At 37.8% G+C, this 27,192-nt stretch overlaps 3 protein-coding genes across 3 annotated transcripts; 1 reads left to right on the top strand and 2 right to left on the bottom strand.

Annotated features, from left to right (window-relative positions):
- Positions 1-8,287: 8,287 nt before the first annotated feature.
- Positions 8,288-10,847, bottom strand: LOC139884318 (putative threonine aspartase). The gene is given in 12 exon segments (XM_071868363.1): positions 8,288-8,380; positions 8,527-8,631; positions 8,712-8,835; positions 8,967-9,130; positions 9,240-9,349; positions 9,467-9,522; positions 9,750-9,832; positions 9,923-10,004; positions 10,111-10,195; positions 10,331-10,451; positions 10,534-10,584; positions 10,674-10,847. Coding segments are annotated over 12 exon segments (1,248 nt in total).
- Positions 10,848-22,038: 11,191 nt separating this feature from the next.
- Positions 22,039-22,822, top strand: LOC139884317 (uncharacterized). Its single transcript, XM_071868362.1, has 3 exons — positions 22,039-22,257; positions 22,450-22,596; positions 22,679-22,822. The coding sequence occupies exons 1-3, from the start codon at positions 22,039-22,041 to the stop codon at positions 22,820-22,822; spliced, it is 510 nt and encodes a 169-aa protein (XP_071724463.1).
- A 924-nt stretch (positions 22,823-23,746) lies between these two features.
- Positions 23,747-26,086, bottom strand: LOC139884320 (cell division protein FtsY homolog, chloroplastic). Its single transcript, XM_071868365.1, has 11 exons — positions 25,781-26,086; positions 25,594-25,698; positions 25,431-25,504; positions 25,281-25,339; positions 25,167-25,204; positions 24,936-25,056; positions 24,748-24,816; positions 24,569-24,651; positions 24,245-24,313; positions 23,969-24,031; positions 23,747-23,860 (listed from the first exon to the last, which is right to left on the bottom strand). Exons 1-11 carry the CDS (start codon positions 26,084-26,086, stop codon positions 23,747-23,749), a joined length of 1,101 nt encoding a protein of 366 aa, XP_071724466.1.
- Positions 26,087-27,192: the final 1,106 nt, after the last annotated feature.

The following is a 27,192-nucleotide window of genomic DNA, read 5'->3' as shown; positions in this document are numbered from 1 at the left end:
TGTTAGCTCATATTCAGAAGGTAAAGTCGGATGTTCTACCTTGGGGATTAGGACAATATTCGTGGGATTGAGATTTCTCGGATCTACCCCATAATTAAGCACTCCAAGCACAATAGAATTAACCTTGTCGCCCACTATGCTCAAATACTTTTGGTAAAAATTAGCGCCCAAACCATCCGGACCCGGAGAGCGATTTTAATGCATTGTAGACAGGGCTTCCCATACATCTTTTACTGTAAAGGATCTCAAAAAATTATCATTCATCTCATTAGTAACTTTTCAAGGCATGATAGAAGTAATTAATGCAATATCAGACTCAACTGGTGTACCGATAATGGTCGAAACATCTTTGTCGGTGACCCAGACCCCATCACTGTTTTCTATGCCAATAATATAATTATTCTTCCTTCGTTACGACGCAAAAGCGTGAAAGTAAGCGGTGTTATGATCAACCTGAATATACCATTCAACTTTCGATCACTGCTTCCAATGGATAGCTTCTTCATCAAGTAGCTGGTTTAGTCGAATTTCCGCATCTTGAATGTCCAACACAACACTGTGAATATCCTGTACTAACCACAAAGAAGCAAGTTTGTTCTATAACTTATTTATCTCAACATTGATGGATCCAAACTCTTGCTTGCTCCAAGGTAAAAGCTCGAACCGACAAAAAAAATTCTTTTAACTCACATGGATTGACTGATTCACGAAACAACTCCATTTGTGATCTCTGTCTCTTTCTTCCACCTTTCTTCTCATCAATGTTTAACAACTCATTTAAGTCACTCCAACAAGTCAAGAAAGATTCGAAACTACTTTCAAGGAAACTAAGAGATCCCATGACAGATGACGCTTCGTAGCCTCAGGATGTCCATAAAAACCAGTACATCGCCAATGATTGTCAATTATAGCATCAATGTGGTTGCGCGATTGTCAATTATAGCATCAATGTGGTTGCTCGATAAAGACAGGATGACCACTGATATTTGAAAGTCATTCCACAACAAAGCCCAGCCTCCAGTTTTCCTAATTTTATCCACATAAAAACCAGTATTAAAACCGAAACGAGATTTCAAACGTTGCATACTCGATCTTCTTCTTAGTTTCAGAAAAAAACACCAAGATAGGCTTCATTTTGCGCATAAATTGCGGAACTTCTAGAACCGTAGAGAATTAGGGATTGGGACAATCCCCTACAGTTGCAGAACGACGCATGCATTGTGAACGATGGGTTCGGGATTGGCTACCCTCGTCGGCCGATAGAATATCTTCAACAAAATCGAATCTCGAAGGAGAAACATCAGCACCATCCACAAGAACACAACCAGAGAACTCACCCTCGTGGCCGACAGCCTTCAAATCGCAGCCCTGGCCACCAGCTTTGCCTCTGACGGTAACACCACCAAAGCCATCCACTCGATTGCCATTAATAGCATCTCCCACAACTGTGAGATTCACCCTATCACAGCTAAGGAATCTTCTACCGTCTGCAATCCATCCGTGATCGTCCCTGTCGGAGCGCCAGATGGAAGTGCCGCCACCGAATTGACAAGCTCATCATACCCGCGAGAGGTCTTCATTGATGGGCGAGAGAGAGAGAGAGTGAGACTTAATTGGACCGTGTGATAGTTGTCCAATTGAACCTGGTTTGACTCTTACAGCTTTTGGACCATTTGGTGCTTTTGACTTGGGCCAATTGAGCTTTGGGCCTTTAATGTGGCCCAACATCATGTCTCCTTTAAATTGAACTTCAACTTTGGGAGATCTTTTCCGATTACGACTTTTGAATTTGATTTCCCAGCTGATCCCTTACAATTAAGTGAGAATTTAATTTTTGAAGTGTCCGTAAACCGCTTGACTATCCAGCTTTCTTGGAATTTCCTTCTCTAATTAAAACTCCTCAATTACCGGCACCTTATATGTCTCCGAATTTATATCCTTGTCCTTTGACTTGTCATCCACACCTGATGCCGACGAAGCTACAGACGGCTCTGGCGCGAAATTTTGAGAACCAAATGTCAAGTCATTACTAGCTTTAAGAAAAGCACCATAACCCGTAATTTTAGACATTGGAAGATCACATTCGGAAACAATATGACTAAGCCTGCCACAATTGTAACAAAAATTTGGCAAGTTCTTGTACTTAAACCAGACCCATAAATTCGATAAGCCGAGAGCATTATTTGGGAAATTGAGTAGAGCACGTCTCTTGAGGGGTTTGTTCAAATTGACATTAGACTAGAAACATAAAGATTTCCCCCTCGCAACTCCGTTGCTTACACCATTTAAATCAACTTCTCCTCCTAAACCATTCCCTTGAATTTTCACGACTACTTCAGACATGAGTCCAAAAGGAAGTTTATGGACTTTAATCCAAAATAGAGCCGAATCAAAAGAATAGTGAGAAGCAACATTTTTCTCTTAATAATTCCTAACTAACATAAGCCTTCTGTAGATGGTCCATGTATCACCATCTAGCGCTCTCCGTATATCCTGTAGGTTTTCAAAAGCCATCGTGAAAACATCGTCTCCCATTGGACTAATATGAAATCCACCATGAGGTTTCAAGATGCCTATTATCCATTTCAGAATTTGACTAATCGAAAACATGTCACGAAAAAGGATCTTAATTACTACCGCAAAGGAGCCAGTTTACTGGACCCCTTTCACAAACTTGCTTTGAACATCGACTGTGGGGAGCTCATCCTCCGTCAGCCCCAAATTCGCCAAATCATCCTCCATTCTGTCACATTGCAAAAATTGCAATCAATCAAACTACTTTACACTTGCAAGGAGCTGAATCAACTACAGTAGGAATTCACGTTTTAATTAAGCACTACAATCATGGAAAAAATATTCCATGATAAAAATGCTTGGCTCATTCAGATTTATTATGTCCAAACAAACACTCCCATAAAAACGTCTACTACGATCTTCAAAAAAAAAATGTCTTCTACAACTGGGTGTGACTATTTCTAAGGGGAATTTTACTAAATCCAAGGAATTTCAATTTTTTTTATTGTTGATTGACTCAAATACCCTTTTGTAAACTGAAGCTACGTGTCTAGAAATTTTCATTCTTTTCTTTAGAGACTTGCTTTCTTTCTTTGGCTTCATTAGCTTTAGCTTCTCTATAGATTCGTTTTTCCTCCTCTCCTTGATCATTACTAGATATTTCACAAATCCAAATAGCTTAGATATATACGTAAATTTTCATTCTTCTCGCCAATTTCTTTAATCATCTTGGTGACTTACACTAGCAGAAAATAGGCCTAGCGTCACGTCAAGGTATCCACGGCCAAAAAAACATGGCATAAAGCCATCTATGGCCACGGCTTTTTAAGCGTGGTAATATTTTTGATCCACGAGTAAAAAAACTTTACGCCACGGTTTTATGATAGCTATAAAAAGGCGTGGTTTAAAAGGATAAAACACCACGGTTTTAAAACCGTGGAGACAATTCTATGTCATTTTTTTGAGAAGACAGAACGTCCCTTCACTTCACATTGACTGCAATTCAGACAAAACCCTTCACATTCACTACAATTAAGACACAACCCTTCATATTCATTGCATTCATTAAAGGCACACCCTTTCACTCTAGGTGTAATAAAAGCAGAGCATAAACTGATATATATAAAAATTTAACAAGGGTTACATAGAATCATATCTAGCTACATTAATCATGAAATCTCCATCTCATAACAAGAGGAAGAGGGCCGGTAATTCCGATGCATCATCACCAAATAAGAAGAAAAAAATAGGACACCCTCTTATGATGATATGTTCGGTTCATCATACGACGATTCTTCAAAAGAGTCGGGGAGCTTCTCCGATTTCGATGATTCTAAACAGTTCCCTTATGAATTAGAGAGGGAACAAACATTCGTTGAGCTGAATGGTTCTGATAGCAATGCAGAATCGGAAGGCAATGGTATTTATGACCAAGACGACAAAGGGGATGATGATGAAGATGAAGAGGAGGATGATGACGAGGACGTGGATGAAGATGAAGATGAAGATGAAGAGAAGGATGATGATGACAACGATGATGATGAAGAAGATGATGACTGACTAGTAAATCAGATAGTTTAATTTTCGTTTTCTATCTTATGGTGTTGGCTTAGCCAAGACATTAGTTTTGCTAGAATAATGTTTCTTGTGCCTTTTATGAGTGACTAAGATCCAATCACCATCATCATGCTCTTTCTCAAGAGAAGCATGAGGTTGAGGCTCGACCAATGCTTCTATTGGTTCGGCTGGGGAAGATACGCCATCACCCATTGCATGCTCTGATGGAAGTGGAACTTGGATCTCTAGTGGCTCGCATGTGCCAAATTGAATCATCACGGTTTTGACTTTGGGACGACTATCAACGAATGAGATATAATTTGAGGACACAAGTTGTTCATCTATTATGAAATCCCCATTCTCTATAAGGGCCTCAATTATATCCTTAAGTATGAAGCACTTGCCAGTAGGGTGACCTAAGAAGCAATGATACTTGCAATATGGCTTATCCTCCTTTTCTTTCCCAACTTCTTCGGGTCTTCTTGGTTAGGGAAGTTGGATGAGATTCCCCTCAAGACAATCTTTTAACATTCCTTCCACATCTTCCTCCGGAAAAGAGTAGACTTTATTCATCCTTTCTTCAAATTGTTCCTTGGAACCCGTTGGTTTAAATCCCCTTCCGTTACCTCCTCTTTGATTGAAGGGTCTTGTGTTGAACTGAGCAGGTGGTGGTATAGCCGCCTTGGCTAGTCTAGGAGAAGCTCGAATGGGGATGGTTGTGGTAGCCATGGCTTGCATTGATTCGACCTTTGGACTTGGAGTATACTTCTTGGCTTTATTATTCTGTGACGTTCCTTCCTTAACTCCACCAGCCACCCTTTGATCTTCTTCAGCTTTAGAAGTTTTTATGTTATGTTCCATGGTGATAAGCTCTTGGAAGGATCGAAATTGGAGAAGTTGAAGGAGGCGTCTGATATTGTACTTCATCCCTTTCTTGCACATCTCTACAGCCTTCAACTCAGTGACTGCCTCCTCACAATCCAAGCTCAAAGTTTTCCATCGTTGGACATATTCCAAGACCATTTCTTCATCCCATTGCTTGACTCCAGCGAGTTCTACCTTAGAGACCGTCCTCTTGATGGTGTAAAATTTTTGAAGGAATGCAGATTGCATCTGATCCCATGAGTCAATAGATCTCGATTTTAGCTTTATGTACCAATTAAAGGCACTTCCTCTAAGAGAACGAACGAACTGCTTGACTAAGGCATCACCCCAAGTGCCAGCATTGTTACGTGTTTCAACAAGGTGGGCAATGTGTTGGTCCGATTGTCCCTTTCCATCGAATTGATTGAACTTGGGAGGCTGATAATTAGCCGGGAAGGCTATAGAGTCAATCCTAGCCATGTATGGCTTTTTATATCCCAATGTTTGCCTAGAAGTTTGATTTTCTCTACTTTGTATAATTTGGTCCACCATATCCCTTAGAGCATTTAGATCAGTTGGAATAGGAGCGGCCACTATGTTTGATGAGGTAGCGGCGGTTTGAATCGACTGGTTATTCATGGCAACATTGACTGGTGGTGGAACGCTTACTTGGGGCATGGAGGTAGATCCATGTGCTTCTAGTGCCGCTTTAACTCCAATAGCAACAGAGTTGATCTTGTCATTGAGTGTCTTCATCAACCTTTCTTCCATGCTCTTCACGAGTGTGTCTATGCTAGATTCCAAGTGGATTTGCATGGTTTTGATTTGATCTTCCAAAGAAACCCCAGTCATCATTACATGTACAACTTGGAATGTATCCGAGAGATCAACGTAAGCTACAAGCCCATCAGGAGCTTCCAATGGGGGCATCTCCGGCTCGCTTTCAGCTTCCTCCTCCAAAGAGTTGTCTTCATCTTCATAGCTTTCTTCAGCACTTTCCTCCTCCTTGGATGACTCATCTTCTCCGGACTTGACTATCCGTCCATGATAAGCAATGATGTTATACTTGGTAATCAGAATCTTCCTTTGATCATCCAACTTTTCATCTTGGCCATCTGTAGCCTCCTTGGGAAAAATGTTTTCTTCCTCCACTTGGGTTGGTTTAGCTGGATGTCCATGTTGGTCACTTTGGATCTTCTCTTGATCGACTAGTGGTAGGCTAGCCGATGGATATACTTCCTCCATAGGCTTCTTAGTTCCTCCTAAAGCGAGTAAATCCTCCTTAGCATGAGTTCCTGCATTAGATGGAGACTTACATGTGACAAAAATTTCCTCCAAGTTGATGGGAAAGATATTTCCGTCTCCTCCAAGCGATTAGTTTGCTTTCTTTCCATCTAATTGCATTGTGTTGTCTTTCGGACTGTCGAGAGAACCATCCGCTTCCTTCCGGCGAAAGGTAGGGGTAATGGACTTGGCGTTGCTCACTATGTCAGTTGAATCATGCTCAGCCGAAGAGAACAATGAGTTTGTCCCATCTTTCACCAAGCTCCCAGTTGGATAGACATGGTTGAGAGCTAGGACGAACTTACCTCCCTTAGGAGCTCCTTTTGACCTATAAACAGGTCCAGGGGTCTGAATGTGACCTTCTGATGCATGCTTGACCGAGCTCTTCTTAAACTTGGGAGTTGCATCGCCAACGGGGTCAGCGAGTATTGAAACCTTGGCCTTGGTGGAAGCTTTTCCTACGTGGCTTGACGATTTCTTTGGTGGTGCCATTGAGTTTGAATTTCATTAATCGGAAGATGAGAGGTAGAACTGTCCCACCGGGCGTGCCAATCTATAAACCACGGAAAAAAAACACGCTTATAAAAGCGTAGAATCCAGAGAAAACAAGATAAAAGAAACTAATGACTTTATTAATTTCTTAAAGAAAATTAAACGATTTAGGGTTACAATTTCTATGATTCCTCTGATTAACGATTAACGAAATAAATTTAAACAATGGCACGTGATAATGACAAACAAATAAAGCAACTTGACAATATATATATGACAAAGACAAGATTGACAAAGAAAAAGTTTACCACCGACTATTGTGGCAAGCGATGAGAGGTGGCTTGACAGAAACTTGACAATTAGCTTGCTCCACCGAAAGAATTTTCTTGCCTTGAAATTTATGCAGAGTTGCGTTACTTTTAATGTGTGTGTTGAATGAGAGGGTTGAGGCTTCTATTTATAGTGTCTGAGAAAGTCCTCGTCCATGTATGAGTAGAATTCCTCCTAACCAATCAGAAGCCTTCCTTGAAGTCCATCTTCTATTGCATCTCTTCAATACCATAATTCTATTTTGGACTCTTATTTCTTATGGTTGAATCATCTTCGTCTTCCAAGTCTTGAGATTGAATCCTCCTTATCTTCTAAGTCTTGAGATTGAATTTTTCTTATCTTCTAAATCTTGAGAGTGAATCTTCCTCTAAGTTATAGTTGATATTCACATAAGACTTCGATCCTTAAGGTACCTGGGATAAACACAACTTTATCCTTAAGGTACCTGGGATAAACACAACTTTATCCCTAAGGTACCTGAGATAAACACTACTCAACTCCCAAGTGAGTTGGGATAAACACAACTTTACCCCTAAAGGACATAGGATAAACACCACTCATCTCCCAAGTGAGTTGGGATAAACAAAACTTTACCCCTAAAAGACCTAGGATAAACACAACTCATTTCCCAAGTGGGTCGGTGCAGACACGAGCCAAACTAGCATGAGCCAAATCATCAACGAACCGGGCAATAAATACTCATTTCTCTAACCACTTCGACGCTTCACATGTGGCAATACTTAATTGGTCGTTAAAAATCCGTTGTCTACAATAATCTCCACGCTACAACCTTTTATGTATATTACGGATGAATTCTACACTTTTGCTGCATAAATATGGCTTGGCCAATGGCCATGTATGTAACCAAGCTAGATCGGAATTTTACGCTTCCTGCTGCAGTTTTTGTCGAGAAAAACGAGTGCTTCAATATTGAATACTTTTTTTTTTTATGATCAATATTATTTTGTAGCATCAGTAATTTGTTGCATGATATATCATCAAATACAATGGACATAGAAGTATAAATGAACGCATAGAAAATAAGAAGTATAAATGAACGCACTAGAACTTTCGTTGATGATATAGCATGCAACAAATTACTGATGCTACAAAATTGAGGGTTAAATTGATCGAGCCCAGAGTTTGTGGGTCAAACAATCTGAACTCCGATTTGAGCACCCGAGTTTCGTTGGGTCAAATGGTTAAAATTGGAAAAGAAAATGCATAGTTGCTTGGATCAGAAGATTCATAACACAATCTTTCCAGAAAGATCAAACCGAGCTTCAAAATGATCAACCCCCGTAATGCTTTGCTGTTTTGCTCTCCGAATAATAGAAGCCTGAAAGTTATTATTCATAAGATATGTAAACATTAGTAGCACGCCCAAAATAAATGAGAAGAATAAATAGTACTATCTTTAACAGCATCTAATAAGTTTGACTGGTGGTTAATGAAACCGTGTAAGAGAAGATGTTGTCAAAATACCTTCGGCAGCTCCATGGAACTTCCAAAGTATCCCACACCGAAAGACAGGCATGAGTAAGCAGCTGCTATCTCTATTGCTTTCAGCTTTGGTGGATTTCCAGGCACCTAAAGTAAAAATCATGTTATTAATAGATTTATTTATTATAATATTTCTTAAATTATCCAAGAAGAGTTATTTCTGTCACCGTCTCAGGAGCTTCAGCATGCACAAGCAAAACTCCAGCACTTCCGTCAGTATCGTTTTGACGGCTATTTTGAACAACAGACCGAAGGACTTTCAAGCATGCAGAAGGAGGACCAGCCTGTGAACTAAGTATGAAAACAACCTTTTAGTTTCAGTAGATGCTACAATGAATAAAATAAATACTATATTATCCCCAAAATTGACATGATATTGTCATGACCATCAAAGTACTACTCTGAATATCAACCAAACTTACAGAGATGACGAGACACAGCATTCCCGTGCAGCAAATCCTCTCATTAGGTACTCTCCGGCTCCACTAACACAGCAACCAACTATAAAAGGAGCTCCAAATTGTCCTATTGAGGAAGCCCAGCAGCCAGAACCATACGTTGCTGCCAACCCAACCCTACCCTCCCACTAACCTATTGTTACAATCATTTCCCAGATCGGGTCAACAATTAGCCATACTATTACTAATAATCGAGTCAAACAAACAAAGTAATCAGGAAAATAAGCTAAAGATTACCTTCATGGCAATACCACCACTTGAGGCCCCAGCTGCTATATGTCCTTCACTGTCAACACAAATAACTCCTACAGTGTCCTTGACAATATCTTGGCTTTGAGCTTCACATTCTAAAAACAAAGAAGTAAAACGTATAAATACAAAGGTGAAAGAACAATAGACAATGTCGTTGCACAGTAAGTTTATATTGATACATTCATATGTTCACGAAGCTAGGAACAACTAACTCTGTTGGTTCATATAATAAGCACATTGGCTAAGGGTTTGGGGAAAATAATTACGACTGTGGACCATAGAAATGTCAAAAACTCAAAATACAATTTCAAGGGCAAAGTGATGTATACAAGATTCAAAAAAATGTGTACAAAATAGAAAGATGCTAACTGCTGCGATAGAGGTTGTATGGAAATTATTTTAGGTAGATAAGCTGCGAAAAAATCAATATGTCAACCATTGATCAACACCACAACTACCTGATGTACTTGCATTTCTTAATGCATCACGAGGGACTCTATAAACATTTCAGTTTCAGCGTCATCCAGCATCGCCTTGTATTTTTCCCATTGTGCCTTTGCATTGTTCGTCACTAACCACTGTTTCAGCATAGGAGTAGTTACAATAATTGAGCATTACCGGGAGATAAATTTTCTAAGCACAATTTTTGCTCGAGAAATAACAAAAACCTGATCAGTCTCTGATATAGTTGCCGGAGAAACAATTTGTTTCGTCTTTGCCCATGACCGTGCACCTTCCCCAACCAAGAACCTGAAGAGTACACCCAAAAACCCAATGACCCATTAGCAAATGAAAGAAATTAAGCAGCATTTTACTATCATTAGATTAGTTGATCAAGCATAGAGATGTAAGTCACATGGGGGGTATTCGACCCAACAAGGATGACCCCATCATCTGCTCCTTGACCAAGGCATTAGCAATCTCGATAGCATTTTGAACACCTGGTCTACAAATTAGCTGAAAGTTAATAAATTGATAGAAGTAATTTTGATTACAGATTTCCGACAAACTCAAATGCCACAATAACGAATATCTTAATATGTAAGTTCAATTGCAATTCCGTTTTTGGGAAGTACCTGGCACTGCTCCAACAGCTCCAAACACTCCAGAATCACCATCCATTAGACTGGCATCACACTCGACATGGCCATCTCCAGTCAAATTGGAACCTCTCCCAGCATTTGTTATTGGATCATCCTACAACAATAACAAATGGAGTAGATTCAGAATTTGTAGCATAAAAAGAGAGCTGAATTTCGAAAAATAAAATTGTACATACCTCTCATACACGAATAGCAGCTGAAACAGCGTCTATGCATTGACCAGTTCCCTGAGTTTTGAAACAAACATAATGGAATTATCATGACTGGAGGAGGAGTTTATTGATGAAAGAAGAAGAGGAAGAAGAAGAAGAAGAACCTCGCGGAGGAGAGAAGCGGCGGCGAGGCAAGCGCGTTTCATGACGAACTTGAGAGCTTTCTCATTGGACGGCGCGTGATATCCAGCACCGACATGAACCGCCACGAAGAACCTGAGAGCCTCTTCTTCTACAACTACTAGTGCGCCACGGTTTCCTTTTTCACCGACAGACATTTTTACTCTCCTCAGTCCTCTCCACTCAAAATGTGCAATTTCTTCAAGTCACACTTTGAAAATAAATTGATAGATTTGCGACTGAGTACCTTATACTTTACTATTTATAATTCGGTACTCTTTAAATCGCAACTACATGTCTATGTCTATGTCTTTTGTCTCTGGGAGAACTAGATCTCATCTTCTTATATACGATAGAGATATTTTTTCGATTTGTTTCAATTGCAAATTATATTTTCAAATCAACATCTTATATATGGTGATTTATGAACATCATGTACAACTCTTTTTTGTTGCTTCAATATTTTTCCATTAAGCCCCTAACAAGAAAGATTGCCTACATAGTTGACCGTTCAGGCATGAAGCCAAATGGTGGTAGTAGCTCTCATTCTATGTTCAATGACCCGCTCCTATAGATTCATAGTGTGACTAATGAGTTTTATACCTCGATAGTTAGCACAATCTTGAATGTCTCCCTTATTTTTAAAAATAAGGACTAGTGTGTTTTTTCTCTAAGCATCTGGCATCTTGCACGAGACCATTACCTTGTTAAATAGTCTTTTAACCATGCAATACCTATATCTCCAAGACACTTCCACACCACTATGGAAATATCGTCTAGACCACAAGCTTTCTCATTCTTCATCTTCCTTCTTCATTTACTTCAAGAAAACGAATCCTTCTCGTATGACAAATCCTTCTATCCTCATATCAAGGAGGCTCCACAATTAGTTCCTCTTGAAATCCATTAAATAACTTATCAAAATAATTTCTCCATCTAATTTTGATTTCTAAATCGGACACCAACACCTTGCTCTCCTCATCCTTTACACATCTTTGTCCCGTTTATGTCCTTATTGCTCTTCTCTCTTTTATAGGCTATTTTGATTATATGTCATTCTCCCTTTCTTTGGTGTCTAACTTTTCATACAACCCATCAAAAAACTTGTTCTTCGCTTCTTTGACCGCCTTCTTTACCTCTTTACTTGCCAATTTATACCTCTCATACGTAGAAGCGTCGTAGAAGCGTTTTTATATATTCTTAATGATAGGAAAAAATAATAAAATGAATTTTTTAATTAGGAACAATTATTAATTATTTGAAAAATAAGACATGCTCATTTTAATAAAGAATAGGAAAAAAATACAGCGGATTTTTATTAGGAATAATAGTTTAATAAAAAAATTAGAAAAAATAATATATATCATAATTTGATTAGAAATAATTTTTTATACACGTTTGAATAGGAAAAAATAAGACATGCCCGTTTAAATTAGGAATAAGAAAAAAGAATATCATGAATTTTAATTAGAAAAAATTATTTAATAAGAAAATTTAAAATATATATAGTGTATTATAATTTTATTAAGAATAATTTTTTACATAATAGATAGGAAATTGATTATGAATAAAATTATTATATTAGAAAAAGGTAATTGATAGAATTTTATTAGGAATGATTATGTTTTTATTATGTTTTGATTTATTAATTAGAATAGGAAAAAAATAACATCATTAACTTAAAATTGTAATTTAAAACCTTATTAAACTCAAAGTTCTAAAATACATGTGTTAAATTACTATTCATCAATAAAATATCATGTGTCGAATTTTGATTTGACAATAAAATTTACAATTAAATTTGCAATTGGAAAAAATTTAAAATTAGAAAAGTCTCTCTATTGTCTATACAAGTCGGTGGGTCCATCCATTGGACGAAAAGTCTGTACCTTTAAAGTTAATAATCTAAATATATATTATAAAAAATTATATAATAATTATTTAAATTAAACATTATTAAATATATGTCAAATATTATATCAAAAGGGAATTATTTTAACTTTACATCAATTATAATTATTTTTGATTTTATTTCAAAATCTACAATCTTATTAGAATTAAAAATTTATTTTGTTTGAAAAATAAGTATGTACGTTTTAATTAAGAATAGGAAAAAAATATAGCGGAATTTTATTAGGAATAATAGTTTAATAAAAAAATTGAAAAAAATAACATATATTTTAATTTGATTAGGAATAATTTTTTTAACAATATGCTCGTTTGAATAGGAAAAAAAAAAGATGTGCCTGTTTTAATTAGGAATAGGAAAAAAAATATAATGGATTTTAATTAAGAAAATTTGTTAAAATAGAAAATTAGAAAAAATATAGTGTATTATAACATTATTTGGAATATGTTTTATCGTGTTTTGATTTCTTAATTAGAAAAGGGAAATAAATAATATCATTGACTTAAAATTATAAGTTGAAACCTAATTAAACTCAAAGTTCTTATATACATGTGTCAAATTACTATTCGGTAGCTTAAGAATATGATTATCTTAATTGTATCTAGATTATTCTTAAGTAGATCTTTTGTATATCTAATCAATCACTTCGATAAAATAGAGATATATATAAGTGGTTGTTAGATTAGAATTGAGTTGTAATTGATTAAGTTGCTTCTTAAGTGACTTAGTCGAAAAGAATTAGGGCTATCAGATTTCATTTCCTACATGTTAGTTTTTGATTGGGGAGAGCAGCAAAATGCTCCTCCTAAAGAGACAACAAATTATATTTCTACTAGCACTTTTTGAAAATTAACTTGCCCTCTAGCTACACAAGCCAAATGTTATTATTACGCAGTACGGAAAAATTCAAAGTTACGGCTTCTTTTTCATGGTGATATACTTATGGGGATAATATCATCTGAAACATTTGTACTTAATCTTTTTTAACACGGAATTATTTCGAAATTTTTCGCTCATAAACTCATATTTGTTCCATTAAAAAGGTTGAAGTGGCATTTTCTTCACATTAGTTCTCCATGTGTCATGTCACGCATACAACTTGCCATGTAATCTTTCATAATCTGAATAAGTTATCCCAAAATTTACGAAATTGTACCAAAAATTATATTTTCTTCATTTATAACTGTAATGAATTGGAGTGCTCCCATGAGACGAGGTGAGTTCTCCCATTAGACAAGAGGGGCACTCCCATTTGACGAAGGGGTGCCCACACGATATAAGGGGAGAGGAGAGCACTTCCCTTATCTTGTAGGAGCACTCCCATTGTCTAATATCTAATCAGAGTGCTTCAACAAGACAAAGAAAGTGTTCCATTAGACGAGAGTGCTCCCACTAGACGAGGGGAGCACACCCATTAGAAAAGGGAGTGCTCCCACGAGACGAAAGAGGGTTCTCTCATTAGACGAAAGGGAGAAGCACTCCGCTCGTCTAATGGGACATATCGTGGGAGCACTCCCCTCTTCTAATGGAAGCGCACCCCTAGTCTAATGGGTGTACTCCCTTTGTCTCGTTGGCGAGTGCTCCCATTACATGTCTTATTGGAGCATTCCCCTAGTCTAATAGGAGCACTCCTCTCGTCTAGTGGAGCACTCCCCTAGCCTTGGGAGAGCTCCCATTAGACGAGGGGGTTCCCCCCTCCTATTAGATGAGGGAGTGCACCAACAAGACAAGGGGAGTACTCCAACAAGACGAGGGAAGTACACCCATTAGATGAAGGGATTGCCCCAATAATACAAGGGGAGTGCACCCATTAGACAAAGGGAGTACCCCAATGATATAAGGGAAGTGCTCTCACGAGACGAAGAGGAGTGCTCCAATGAGACGAGGGTAGTGGTCCCATTAAACGAGGGAGCACTCTCATATTAGATGAGGCACTTCCCTTGTCTTGTTAGAGCACTCCTCCTCGATTCGTGGGAGCACTCTCTTCGTCTCGTATCATGGGAGCACTCCCCTCGTATTGTGGGAGCGCACCCGTAGTCTAATTGGAGCACTCCCCTTATCTCATGGTAGCACTTCCCCTAGTCTAATTGGAGCATTTCCCTCATCTAATGGTAGTACTGCTAATGGAAAACTAAGTGGCAAAAACACTTATTAATCCAACGAGGACCGAGAGAGACAAGAGAGAATCGGACGGGGCTTATTTATTTTTATTATTTTTGATGTTTTAGGTTTTTTTAGCGGTACCAAATGATTTCCTAGCTTAGAGATAGGAAAATTTCGATGGATAAAGATATAACAAACTTTGAACTCAAACCGTTGAATAAAAAATGTTATGATAGGGTGAATAACTTGAACTCAAACCGGTGAACAAGTTTAACAGAAAGGAAAACCTCACAACACTCAAACTCAAACGGTTGAACGAAAATGTTGCTAAGTAGACGAAAAGGGTGAGATTTTAATATTAACTCGCAACTAAATAACACTCATGGAAAATAAAAGATAATACATGATTTGTTTTTCAATTATTCAAGTTTTATTTTATTCATGATAAATTACATATTTATAGGAGAACAAAGAAGATTCTAGAAGGCGTAATAATTTCGACTAATTAGAACCATTGAACCCTAAAGAAACATGTACAACAACAACAACAACAACAACCAGCCTCAATTCTACCGAGTGGAGTCGGCTATATGACTCCTCACGTTTTAAGTCCAAGGGCAATGTATATATAAATCACATGCCATATCATAATCATACTATATAATACTATCCAGGTATATAATATAAAATATAATATATGAATAAATGGAATAAAGTCATACAATTTAAAATAGAGACACACTATCTATATAAAAAATAATAACCTAGAACTAGATTTTTTACTTCTAATAAAGAAATAATATAACTTAGAAATAGTTTTTTCCAATCCTATGACACTATCTATATGAAGTCATCTACGTGAATACTACGCCTCCACTCCCCTCTCTCGAATATCAAGTCCTTTAAGATACATAAAATTTCTAGATCCTTCCTAACTATCATCTCCCACGTGAGTCTAGATCTCCCTCTTCCCCTCCTTTCTGTTCCTATGTCTATGTCCTCACCTTTCCTAACAAGGGCTTCTCTAGGTCTACGTCTCCACATGTTCAAACCACTTAAGTCTACTCTCTCTTATCTTCTCGTCTATAGGTGCAACATTTAGATTGCTCTTTATAGTCTCATTTCGGACTCTATCACTTAGAGTGAGTCCACTCGTCCATCTCAACATTCACATCTCCACAACCTTTATCTTGTGCTCTTGTTGCTTCTTTATCGACCAACATTCGCTCTCATATAGAATAGCTAGTCTCATTGTTGTTATATAGAACTTTCCTTTTAGCCGACTTGGCATGTGTCTATCACACAAGATACCTGTTGCGATTCTCCATTTTACCCCATCTTGCTTTAATCTTATGGTGAACATCCATATCAATCTCTCCATCCTCTTGTAGGCTAGACCCTAAATATCAAAACTATCACATCTCGGTACATCCACTCCTCCGAGTTAGATCGTACTGGTCTAACTTCTCCCTTCACCACTGAAGTTACAATGCATACATTTCGTCTTACTACGACTCAACCTAAGACCTTTCGACTCCAAGATCTTTACCCATGGCTCTAACTTCTCATTTACTCCCTCTTTGCTCTCTTAAATTAAAACGACATCATCTACAAATAACATACACCACGATATGTCATCATGAATGTGTCGAGTCAAAATATCATCACTAAGTTAAAAGGTATGGACTTAGAGCCGAGCCTTGGTGCACACCGATGGTGATCGGGAAATCAAGTGTGTCTCCTCCATTCGTCCTGACACTAGTCCTTACGCCGTCATACATATCTTGTATAAGGCGGATATGTCGAGTACATACCTCTTGTTTGACCAATGCCCACCAAAGTGTTAGAAATGTGCCCTTAGAACCAATGTGATTGACTCGAGATTCGCTAGTATCTCGTCATTATTGTAATCTTATTTTGAATAGCAATGTAAATTAAATATTTGTATTTAATAAAAGCACCGCTTATCAATTTACTTGTTGTAAATATATGTGATATATTAAGTAATTTAGATAAGGTCCTAAGATCAACGTGGCTCATGGAACATGGTTATGCATAGCAATGATAATCGTGGAATATATGTTCCTTACAAGAATAGATCTTAAACATATCTAGTCATAGAATCATTGAGACGGGATATGGGGAGTCTACGCACGTGAAGATAAAGAAGATTTGCGAAACTAACCGGGCAACTCAAGGCCGTTTGAATATTGCCGGCACGCGCACAGTATCAGCCCCATAGCTGCGGAAGTGCCGGAAACACAAGTTCAAGACCGCATCCATGCTAGGTTAAGAAGGACTACCGCTGGAGAATGGAGAGTAGGTAGGGTGGTATGTCCCATCATGATCCTTGCGGGACTTCGGCTTCACCTCGTCAAGTCAAGGATCTAGAACGTCCCTAGGATCACACACCCCTTCCCCTCAGGAGGCGTGCAAGTCCCTTGAATACCGGTTGAATCCTCCCTATAAGGGTTCACCACCTGAGGGCGCACCTCCAATCCTAGCCTCTCTCCACTATAGCGGTAACCCCATCCTTAAAGGCCATCGCCACAAGATTCATCTAAGCTTCTTGGGAAGCTGCTAGCTCGTGAGCTCGGGTCACCGCCAATTGCCGGAAGCCACTTGCTTTCCTGGCAAAGCATTCGGTCCTCTTCCTCTCACACTCTAGGGCAAGGTTAGCGTCGTTCAAACAGTAATCCTGGGCCTTGGTAGCATGCTCTGCCCGAAGCTACTCCTTGCCCATAGCCGGGGCCTGCACTATGACGCAAGAGCTAGCATCCATCGCCTGGAAAACAAACGCCATAGTCATCAGGACGGAAAAGGAAAACAATATTCAAACCTTACTGCCTTTAAAGCCTTGGTTAAGGTGTGGGTCAAAGTCGGCCAATCATGGTGACCAACTAGGGCCAGGTCGTCAGGGGCCACGGTCAGCCCCAAAAGACCGAGATAGGCAAGCCCATCCCGACTGAAGGGTTTCTCCTCAGACTCTTCCAGATCGAGAGGAAGTTCTCCCTTTCTCAGATCCTTTGATGGACCTTCCACAACCGACGCTCCTTTGCTAGGAGGGGAATCTCTTCTTGCTCGACCCTTCCCTTTCTCAGTGGGAAAATGGCCGAAGAATTGAATGCTTAGGAAGCCCTTGTAATCTTTGAGATAAATGGTAAAAAGGAAGGGTAACTCCTTTATACGGTCATCCTAGGGAAGACAAACGGCCCATCGCATGGATTGGGCCTAAAAACGAGCCGTCCCCAATAAAAGTGGTTCGTCAACCAAGGCGTCGTTTCACCTTCGGTTCGCGGAACTAAGGCGATATCTCGCCTTCAAAAGGAGGACACGTTTCTTCCCCCAAGACCTAAGGCGACTGTTCGCGATCATATGCCTTAAGGCACGACAATGCCTGGCAATTCACTTTCTCGATTCAAAATTCAAAATTTGAAACTACAGCTTCTCGAACATGATTCTCCATTCGTCCAGACAACATATTTGACCGAGCCATAAGAACCTTGTCCCTTCCAGTCCCCGTAACAGGCTTCTGGCCAAAATATCGAGACGGTCGGCAAATACGGACGAAAACTTTCAATTTCCCGCTACGCATAGGATCCCCTCTATAATGTAGGACTACTTGCTCCTATTAGGGAAAACCATGGTACGAGCAAGGAGGCAAATGTAGTGGGAAAATCCACTGACCGATGTTGGGCCGGACAGACTAGCTTGACCGGGTCATAACACGGGCAAAGCCAATAGTCCGGACAAGCCGAAGGCATCATCATAGTCCCGAAAATATAGGTTACTTATAAGTGGACTTTATGGACCCCAAATTAAGGTTAATTAGAGCTATACCTTAATTAGAAGATTGATGTATAGAGAATCCCTTAATTAGAGGAGTTGATTCCTATACAATCTCTACAAAATCACACTTGAAAAACCCTTATTGCTAGTTATCCAAAACATCTCATAGAAATAAACTTTCCATGTAATTCTGAATGATTGCGTTCGAGTGATTTTTATGATTTTTTTTCTCATTTAAAGAGCCATGTATTTTATAGTCCAGGCAAATTAGCATTGCAATATCTAAGAAACAAAATTTTTTTCTTCAACCTTGAATCCATGCCGCCGCACTTCGAGCATCGATTCCAGGTGGTCATCTTTGTGCTACCACTCATCCCCCCGCATCATTACCGTCGTTGTTTCGTTCGCCAACTTCTCCAGTCGTCGTCTCGACAAGAAATTCAAATTCGCATCCATCATCGTTGGTTTGAAAACGCCGAGTTGAGGTTTCAATTCCAGTACCCAGTTAGGTTCAGTAAGAAGAATTGGTGTTTGTGAGTGTGTACTGCTCACCCCAGTTTCTCACCTATTCTGTAGACGGTTTTCAAAATTCAAAAATTGCTCGCCGCCTTGGAATTCTATTAGCAGGATGGTGTTTAAGGGAGAAGATTCAAGAGATTCGCAAAGAGACAGAAATCATCGTTCTCATTGGTCTGCATATCAAAGTCGAGGAAATTACTCGCCGTTGTTCAAAATCTTCGCTGGCAATCTTCCATCGGATATGAATCATAGTTGGTTGCGTTCTTTTTTTCAAGTCTATGGAAAAATAATTAAGGTCTATGTCACTTTTATTGTGAATAGAAAGGGATATAAGTTCGGGTTTGTTTCTTTTTTTCGCAAAGAAGAAGCATTGGCGGCAATTATAGGCTTGGATAGGAGGAGAATCGTTAATGGTGACATAAATATAACCTTTGCTGGTAAGCCAAAGAATACATAATTTGAGAGTCGTTTTGGAAACGATCCTTTTTCTCACAAGGTAACACTGCTAGGAGGACGACACATGTTTGGAGGAAAAAGAAGAAACTTGCATTTTCATTCAAGACTGATGCAAAGGAGAAGGGATGGTTGAGTAGGAGTTTAATGGGAAAGCTTAAACCTGAATTATCCTTTTCGAATGTTAAAGCTAGATTGATATCTGACAGTCCCTGCAAGATCAAGGTATTTATGGTCAGTTCTGCTTTGATGTTATTAATTTTTGATACTCTTGATGATAAAAATTCAGTGATGTTGAACGAGACAGCCTGGTGTCTTGATGTTTTTGAGAATTTAGAGTTATGGAGTCCAAATCATAATTTTGTTAGCGATGACAAATTTGTTCGAATTCAGATAGAGGGTGTCCCTTTACATGCTTGGTCGGGGAAGTTTTTCACAACATTATGGGAGCAATAGGGGATGGATTGTAAGATTAATGAAGCAGTGCTTAATAGAGATTGCCTTGATTGTGCATGTCAACTTGCACCTTAAAAACCATGTTTTAATTCCAGAAAATGTTGGGGGCTATTGATTCAATTCTTTACGAATTAACAATCGTCCGAGAAGAGTTTTTGTAGGCCGAGTTTTTACGTCATCCTAAAGAGAATTTGACCAGGAATGTGGAGGGAGCTGGTTGTTCAAACACTTAGGTCCTAGTTCAGTTTGTTGATAGAGTAGGCATGGAGAATAATGCTCCAACTTCAAGTGGCGTGGGTGCAATTCTAGGTGACGTTTCTTTTGTCCTAAAGACAAAAATCTGAAAATTCTACTCAAGTTTTTACTCCTACGAATGTTACTAGAGTGTTAATGGAGGCTGCTATTGGGGAACTTGTTAGGTCGGAAATTGTGGCTAACGAGAATCATGATAAAAATGATTTAGCAATAATACCATTTAATGGGGCAAATCCTTCAGATTTAGTTCTGGCTAAGCAAGATTTGACTTCAAAAAAGGCTCAAGCTCAAAAGGAGTTTTAGAACTTAGCTAGAAATAAGGAATTTTTAAATCATATTTTATCATAAAAATTGGTTTCAATTCCTATCACTATCACTAATTCCAATTTCATCCTTACGCCTAAAAAATCAATAGCTTCCTCTTCTAAACCTCGATGTTCAACTCTTTTGGTCAAGAGTGTGAATAAGTCAAAGTTTGCAAGTGATCTTTGTGGTCTAACAGTTGAGAACTGTAAACTAAATAAACCAGCCCCAATTTTGGAAGTCATTGTTTCAACCGTTTTGCAATTGGGAATGGACTATGCTATGAAGGTTGAATATGCAATGACGATAATAGACAATTCTATTGCAAGAATGGCTAGTTAATAGATTTTGCTGGGCATGTGTTTTGCTTTGTTGAATATCTTTCGAGGAGCAAGTTTTACTTCTCAAGCTTTGGTGCTATTTTTAACTTTTCAAGCACTAGAGCTAGTTTTAGAGATAGTTTGGCAATGATTGTTTTTATAGGTACGTTTCCATATGATCCCGCATATAGTGTTTTTGTGTCCATTTTGTTCCGATGATTTGAGAAGTACACCTTGTGTTTTCATATGATCTCTTTGTTACTAAGCATCGGGACGTTTGCTGGTACAAAGTTGTATCTAAGAGTTTTCGTTATTCGACAGCCGAGCTTTTGCTTCCCATGTTGAAATACAATGGGGACGAAGAAGAGGAAGAGAAACGTCATATTTCGAGTTCTATGGTTTCTAGTAACTTTGCCACTTTTTAGTCATGTTTGTTTTTTTTTCGCTATCGGTACTTTAGCAGCCTTGTGATGCCGGATGTATGTATTCGATCCTGGCTTCTTTTGATCGGCCTGTTATTTTTGTACATCTTTGCCCATTACTTTGTATTGACTTTTGTAATTCGCCCCGATAGTCGAGTCGTGGAAGATATTTATCGATAATACCTATAGTTTTGTCTTAGTTTGGAGGGGTGGGTGAGTTTCATCCGGGGATTATTGATAAATTGACACGACTTTATTCTATCAGTTTAATCTAATAAAAATTGTTCCCTCCTTTATCAAAACACAAAAAAAAAACAAAAAAATAATTGCTTCTCCTATATTCTACTATTCACAAAGAATAGAGACACAACACATTCCAAAGACACTCTAGAAAAAACCCTTCTCCTCGAGAGAAAACCTAATCTCGAGTAGCTACGCACCCTTGACTACCAAGTCTCGCGGTGAGCCTTGTAGGTCACATCTAGACTGTAGACGCATAAATGTAGCTACGTCTCTCTAATTTTCCTTATTTTTTTCAGATTCCGATCGTGCTGGTGCTCTTACGTGACCCTTTATGTTAGCGTGATTTTTTTGTCACAATAAACTTATTTATAAACGATCCTTAAAATCTGGTTCAGATTCGACTCGTTTATAAACGAATTTTTAGTTTCTTCTGCCAAATGCCACGAATGGATCGTGGTCCAAAATGCTACCCAATAAGCGAAGAAGAAAGTAGACTAAATAAAAAAGCAGTCATTGCCGTTGGTTAGTTAGGCTCTTCATCATCCAAATCATTACATAGAGAAACAAATCCGAAGAGATGGTGTCAAAAAATTCTCCGTTCATCGGAAAAGACGTAACTCCCGATCATGTAGCCGCGCTTGTTGGCTTCCTTGACACTGTGGGAGCTGCCGATCCAGATATTCATAATTACAGTTCCAAGGATTTCTATTCGCACATCATCTCCGGTCATCTCAAAGCCGACCTCGTCCAACGCGGCCGCGTCGTCTGCACCTGCACCATCTCGCCCGCCGTAACCGTAAATCTCTCTCACCTCACTTGAATTTTTCTAAAGTATCTACAATTAGATGAATATATATGGAAAGCTTAGCTCTGCTATCTATCTATCTATCTTGATAAGTTATTGACATTCGGGTTAGTGGATATTTTATTGAATAAGATGTCTTGTATTTTCATTTTGTCTCTGTCGAATCTGTCAATTTGTTTTCAGAATTATTTCAACGGACTCCACGGAGGAGCGGTGGCGGCCTTTGCAGAAAGAGTGGCAATAGCTTGTGCAAGAACGGCTGTGGGAGAAGAGAAGGAAATATTTCTGGGTGAATTGGCCATGTCTTATCTCTCAGCTGCTCAACTCAATGTTAGCAAACTTTTCAAATTCCCCTTTTTCAATCACAAAGAGATTTGTTATTGATTATTGTTGTTTGGGTTTCTTGGTGCAGGATGAGATGGTGATTGATGGATCTGTTGTGAGGAGCGGAAGAAATTTGACAGTAATTGCTATTGAGTTCAAAATCAAGAAAACTGGGAAGCTTGTTTACACTTCTCGTGCTACCATCTATAACATGCCTTCTTCAAAACTATGATGACTTTCCAGATTCTGTTGCTGACTTAGGTATTTAGATCAAATTAGGTGATTTATTACGCTATGTGATATTTTCACGCTGTTGAAAATGTGATGCTGATTGCAGGTGTGCAGGACGATTCGATGATCGATTCCACATGGCATAAAGGAACATTATGCATACTCTCATCACTATTACTTACAATTATACTATTTGTTTTAATATTTAATGTTCCATACTATTGTCTTCTTTTGAATGGAAGTAGCTGAGAATTAGAACAAACAAATCTTAGTATTTGGCTTCTTTGCATGTCCATTTGTGATTTATATCTCTTGCTGTAATTGTGATTCATTTCTCACTCTTCTTTTTTTTTTTCCTAAATTCATATCTCGCTCTTATAGCGACACTGTTTAGATATTCAATTATTTATCCAATGATCGTTACGCAGTGTGGTCTGCAGATGATTTGTTTCTAAACTTTCTCGTGTTATTTATATACTAATCCTCATCAGTCGGTCCGAATTTTTATCGAGGGACTTAATAAGTACAATGAGAGGAGAAAAGTTGTTAGCTAGGGGAACCAAAAAACGAATTTTAGGGCAATCAAAGTGAACACGTAATAACGTATATGTGGCCACAAGCAGACGCAACAATGAAATTACACATACCACTTCATGTCCGACCTCAATGCATTAGAAATAATAATAATAATAATAAAGGAAAAAAAAAAACCCGGCAACTTTCACCTACAAAACAATGGAAGCCGGAACTTGAATTGCAAGTAATCCTGGGTTCCTCAAGTCACCAGTACTTGGCCTCATAGTTTGCTGTGTCTGAATCATTTTTCGCATCCCTTCTTGGTCATCTCCACAACATTGCCGATGATTAAGGCAGTAACTTTTTCAGGTGAATGATTCCGAAATTCTACATGCATCATCCTATTCTACTACAAAAATATGGCATCGACAAAGGCTTCTGCATCAAAGGGCTGTAGATCTTCCACACCTTCACCAACACCAACAAACTTTACAGGGATCCCAAGCTCATCCACCACACTGACCTACAAAATCAAACGAGGATAGGATATCATCACCCTAATTTCACATGTAGCATAGTTAGTATTATTATTATTACTGTAACCCAAAAATGAAAATTTCTGAAAACATACCACACAGCCACCTCTAGCGGAGCCATCAAGTTTTGTCAATATTAAACCAGTAATTCCGACAACCTGTATCAAATTTGTCAATGGCGAATTCAAGAGGAAAACAGTGCCTGCAAATAAGAATTCATGTTCTTTGTATTTGGTACAAAGATAGGATACAATATACAAGATGGAATCATTTCTACAGAGTCGATGAGATCCGTATTACGACATTGTAAATATCGAATCCAGAAAGATATAGCACCAATCTTCATATAAGGCTTAAAATAAGAGTATTACCTCATTGAACTCTCTAGCCTGTGGAAGCATATTCAGACCAGTGGTACCATCAAGAACCAGCAAAATTTCCTGCAAAAGGGCCAAACTTGTGAAACAAAGATCTTTACTGATTGTCCATGATCAAGAGATAAACAGAAGCAGCAAACACCTGGAATTTATATGATGATTTAGCTAGACACTGACGATTTATAATCTGAACAGAATAGTCTCAAGCACACCAATCAACAAGAAGATGCAGACCGCAGTATCTAGCATGCTCAGATTTCATAGACACTTGACAAAATTAATGAACAAATGTGAAAGGAGTCAGATATTAGAGGTTACATTAGGGGCACCATTAACGACTTTGCCCACAGCCTTTTTGCATGCTATCAACTCTTCCATCAGGCTGTAATTAGTGTGGAGACCTGATAAGGCAAACAAAAGTTTTTCTTCAGATTCGTATGTTTTGAGGAAGATAAAGATACTAGAAAACCCAATAAATTGAAGTTCTGTACACCTACGTCCAGATGTGTCACACAGAACAATATCAAAACCTTCTTGTTTCCCTTTTTTCACAGCCTGTGAAAGAACTATTCAGAAAGCACTGTAAGATCATATTAATATTGTATTATCATTTCAAATCTGCACAATGTAGCACAAAAAGAAAGATGTTAAAATCTAAAATTTTCATGACATTTCAGATGTCAACCTGATGATGCTTTGGCCTTGTCTTTTTCGGCAGTAACAATCTCACATCCAGTCCTCTCAGCCCATACTTCTAGTTGATCACTGGCAGCAGCTCTAAATGTGTCTCCTGCTGCCATCAATATCTGCCACAATTAAAGACAACAAAGTGATATATGAAAAAATCCAAGTCTCCAAAACATGAGAAAGAAAACTTGCTCTATTCCTACGTACACAACGGAGCAACAAATCTCACCTTCACCCCTTCTTTGTTCAATCTGTGAGCAAGCTTTCCTGCAAGTAAATAATTAATACACCATCCTTTTTCTTGTTTCTCATTTAAAACATTGAAAAAAACTCTCATTCTTACCTAGAGAAGTTGTCTTTCCACCTCCATTGACTCCGACAATCATAATCACCGCTGGTTTCCTAAGAAAAATAAATGCAATGCAGGATTAATTAAATATGAAAATTCAAAGTTTTTAAGCTAATGAAGCATTAAACAGAAAATAAGTAGAACCTGTATCCAAGTTGAAGCTCAGTCTTACTTCCTTTACTGGTTAAGAAATTCAACACACTATTCTTCAAAGCACACTGCAACATTTGAAAATCAGTTAATCACAAGCACGATCCACTCGATTACTATGCAACATTCGTCAGAAATAATTTTAGAATTAAAATACCTTAATTTCAGCCCCTGATTTAAGCTTGCCTGCCAATATATCATCCCGCAAGCTCTCCACAATCTTAATAGTAATTCTTGGCCCAAAATCAGACACTAACAACGCCTAAGTAAGTTCACACACAATCAAATCGCTAGTCATGCAATTTGAACAAAATGAAATAAAGAAAAATCGAAATTAAAATTACTTCTTCAAGTTCATCCAGCACTCGATCGGTTTCAGGAAGGCTCCAATAGAGAAGAAGCTCGTCGATGACGGCGAGGTTGTCTCTGGTTTTGGAGAATCCGGAGAAGAGTTTCTCAACGTCGCTCTTGGCTTTCTCTTTGATCAATCGGCCAAGCCGCGAGAAGAACCCTGTCTGGCCGGCTTGGCACCAGAATCGAGTCTTTTTTTGAGGAAACTTGAGCAGGGTTTGTTGCTGTGGAGGTGAAAGTGAAGGCTTCGAGGAGATGAGTGAGAGGCGAGTTTGTGTAGGAGAATAAGCAATCGCCATTGCTGTGTGAGAGTATAGAAGCTTGGGCTCACTCTTGTTTGTTTCCAGTTTACGAATAACATTACTCACGGAGTTGTGGAAACGGCGTCGTTGCGTTTAGTTTTTTTTTTCTTCTGAAACTGAAAAAAAAACGACATACACATCTTTATCTTATATATATCATATCATATCTTATATATATTTTTTTAATTTTAAATATGTTTTAATCGTAAATCTTATATACAATACTGATATTTTCCCAATTTTAAACTTGTTCCAATTATAAATTCAATTACAAATTTGATTGTCAAATCAACATCCGACACATGGCATTTTATTAACGAATAGTAGTTTGACACATGTATTTTGGAACTTTGAGTTTAATTAGGTTTTAAATTATAATTTTAACTAATTTTAAGTCAATGGTATTATTTTTTTCCTATTCTAATTAGGAAATAAAAAACAATAATAATATAATGATTTCTAATAAAATTTTACCAATTATTTTTTCTAATATAATAATTTAATTCCTAATTAGGAACATATTCTCTACGAATTCTATTCTCATTCATTATAATTAAAACGAGCATATAAAAATATATATACGTATGTGTATATATATATCTTTTATTGTCGAATTAATTTCGACTCATAGTTTTTTATTAGCGAATTAAATTTGACACATGAATTTTTTTTCTATCCGTTATTTAAAAAATTATTCCTAATAAAATTATAATACGCTATATATATATTTTATTTTCTAATTCTTTTATTAAATTATATTTTTTAATTAAAATCCATTATATTCTTTTTTTCTATTCTAATTAAAACGGAAATATTTTCTTTTTTCTAATTCAAACGGACATATTATTTAAAAAAATATTTCTAATCAATATATTATTTTTCTCTAATTTTTGTTATCAAACTATTATTCCTAATAAAAATCCGCTATATTTTTTTTTCATTTTCCTAACTAAAACGAGCATATCTTATTTTTCAAACAATAAGAACAATTAAATTGATTAGATGCAATTATAAATTTTATTATTAAAATAAATCTTGACATGTGATTTTTATTTTTTGCTATGTTGATTATTTTTGAAAACGAAATAAATTTTTAATTCTAA

The sequence above is a fragment of the Rutidosis leptorrhynchoides genome, unplaced genomic scaffold (genome assembly GCF_046630445.1).
Source record: "Rutidosis leptorrhynchoides isolate AG116_Rl617_1_P2 unplaced genomic scaffold, CSIRO_AGI_Rlap_v1 contig535, whole genome shotgun sequence".
NCBI classification, from domain to species: Eukaryota; Viridiplantae; Streptophyta; class Magnoliopsida; order Asterales; family Asteraceae; genus Rutidosis; species Rutidosis leptorrhynchoides.
The sequence above is the reverse complement of the archived record's forward strand: the minus strand, read 5'-3'. Positions and strand labels throughout refer to the sequence as shown.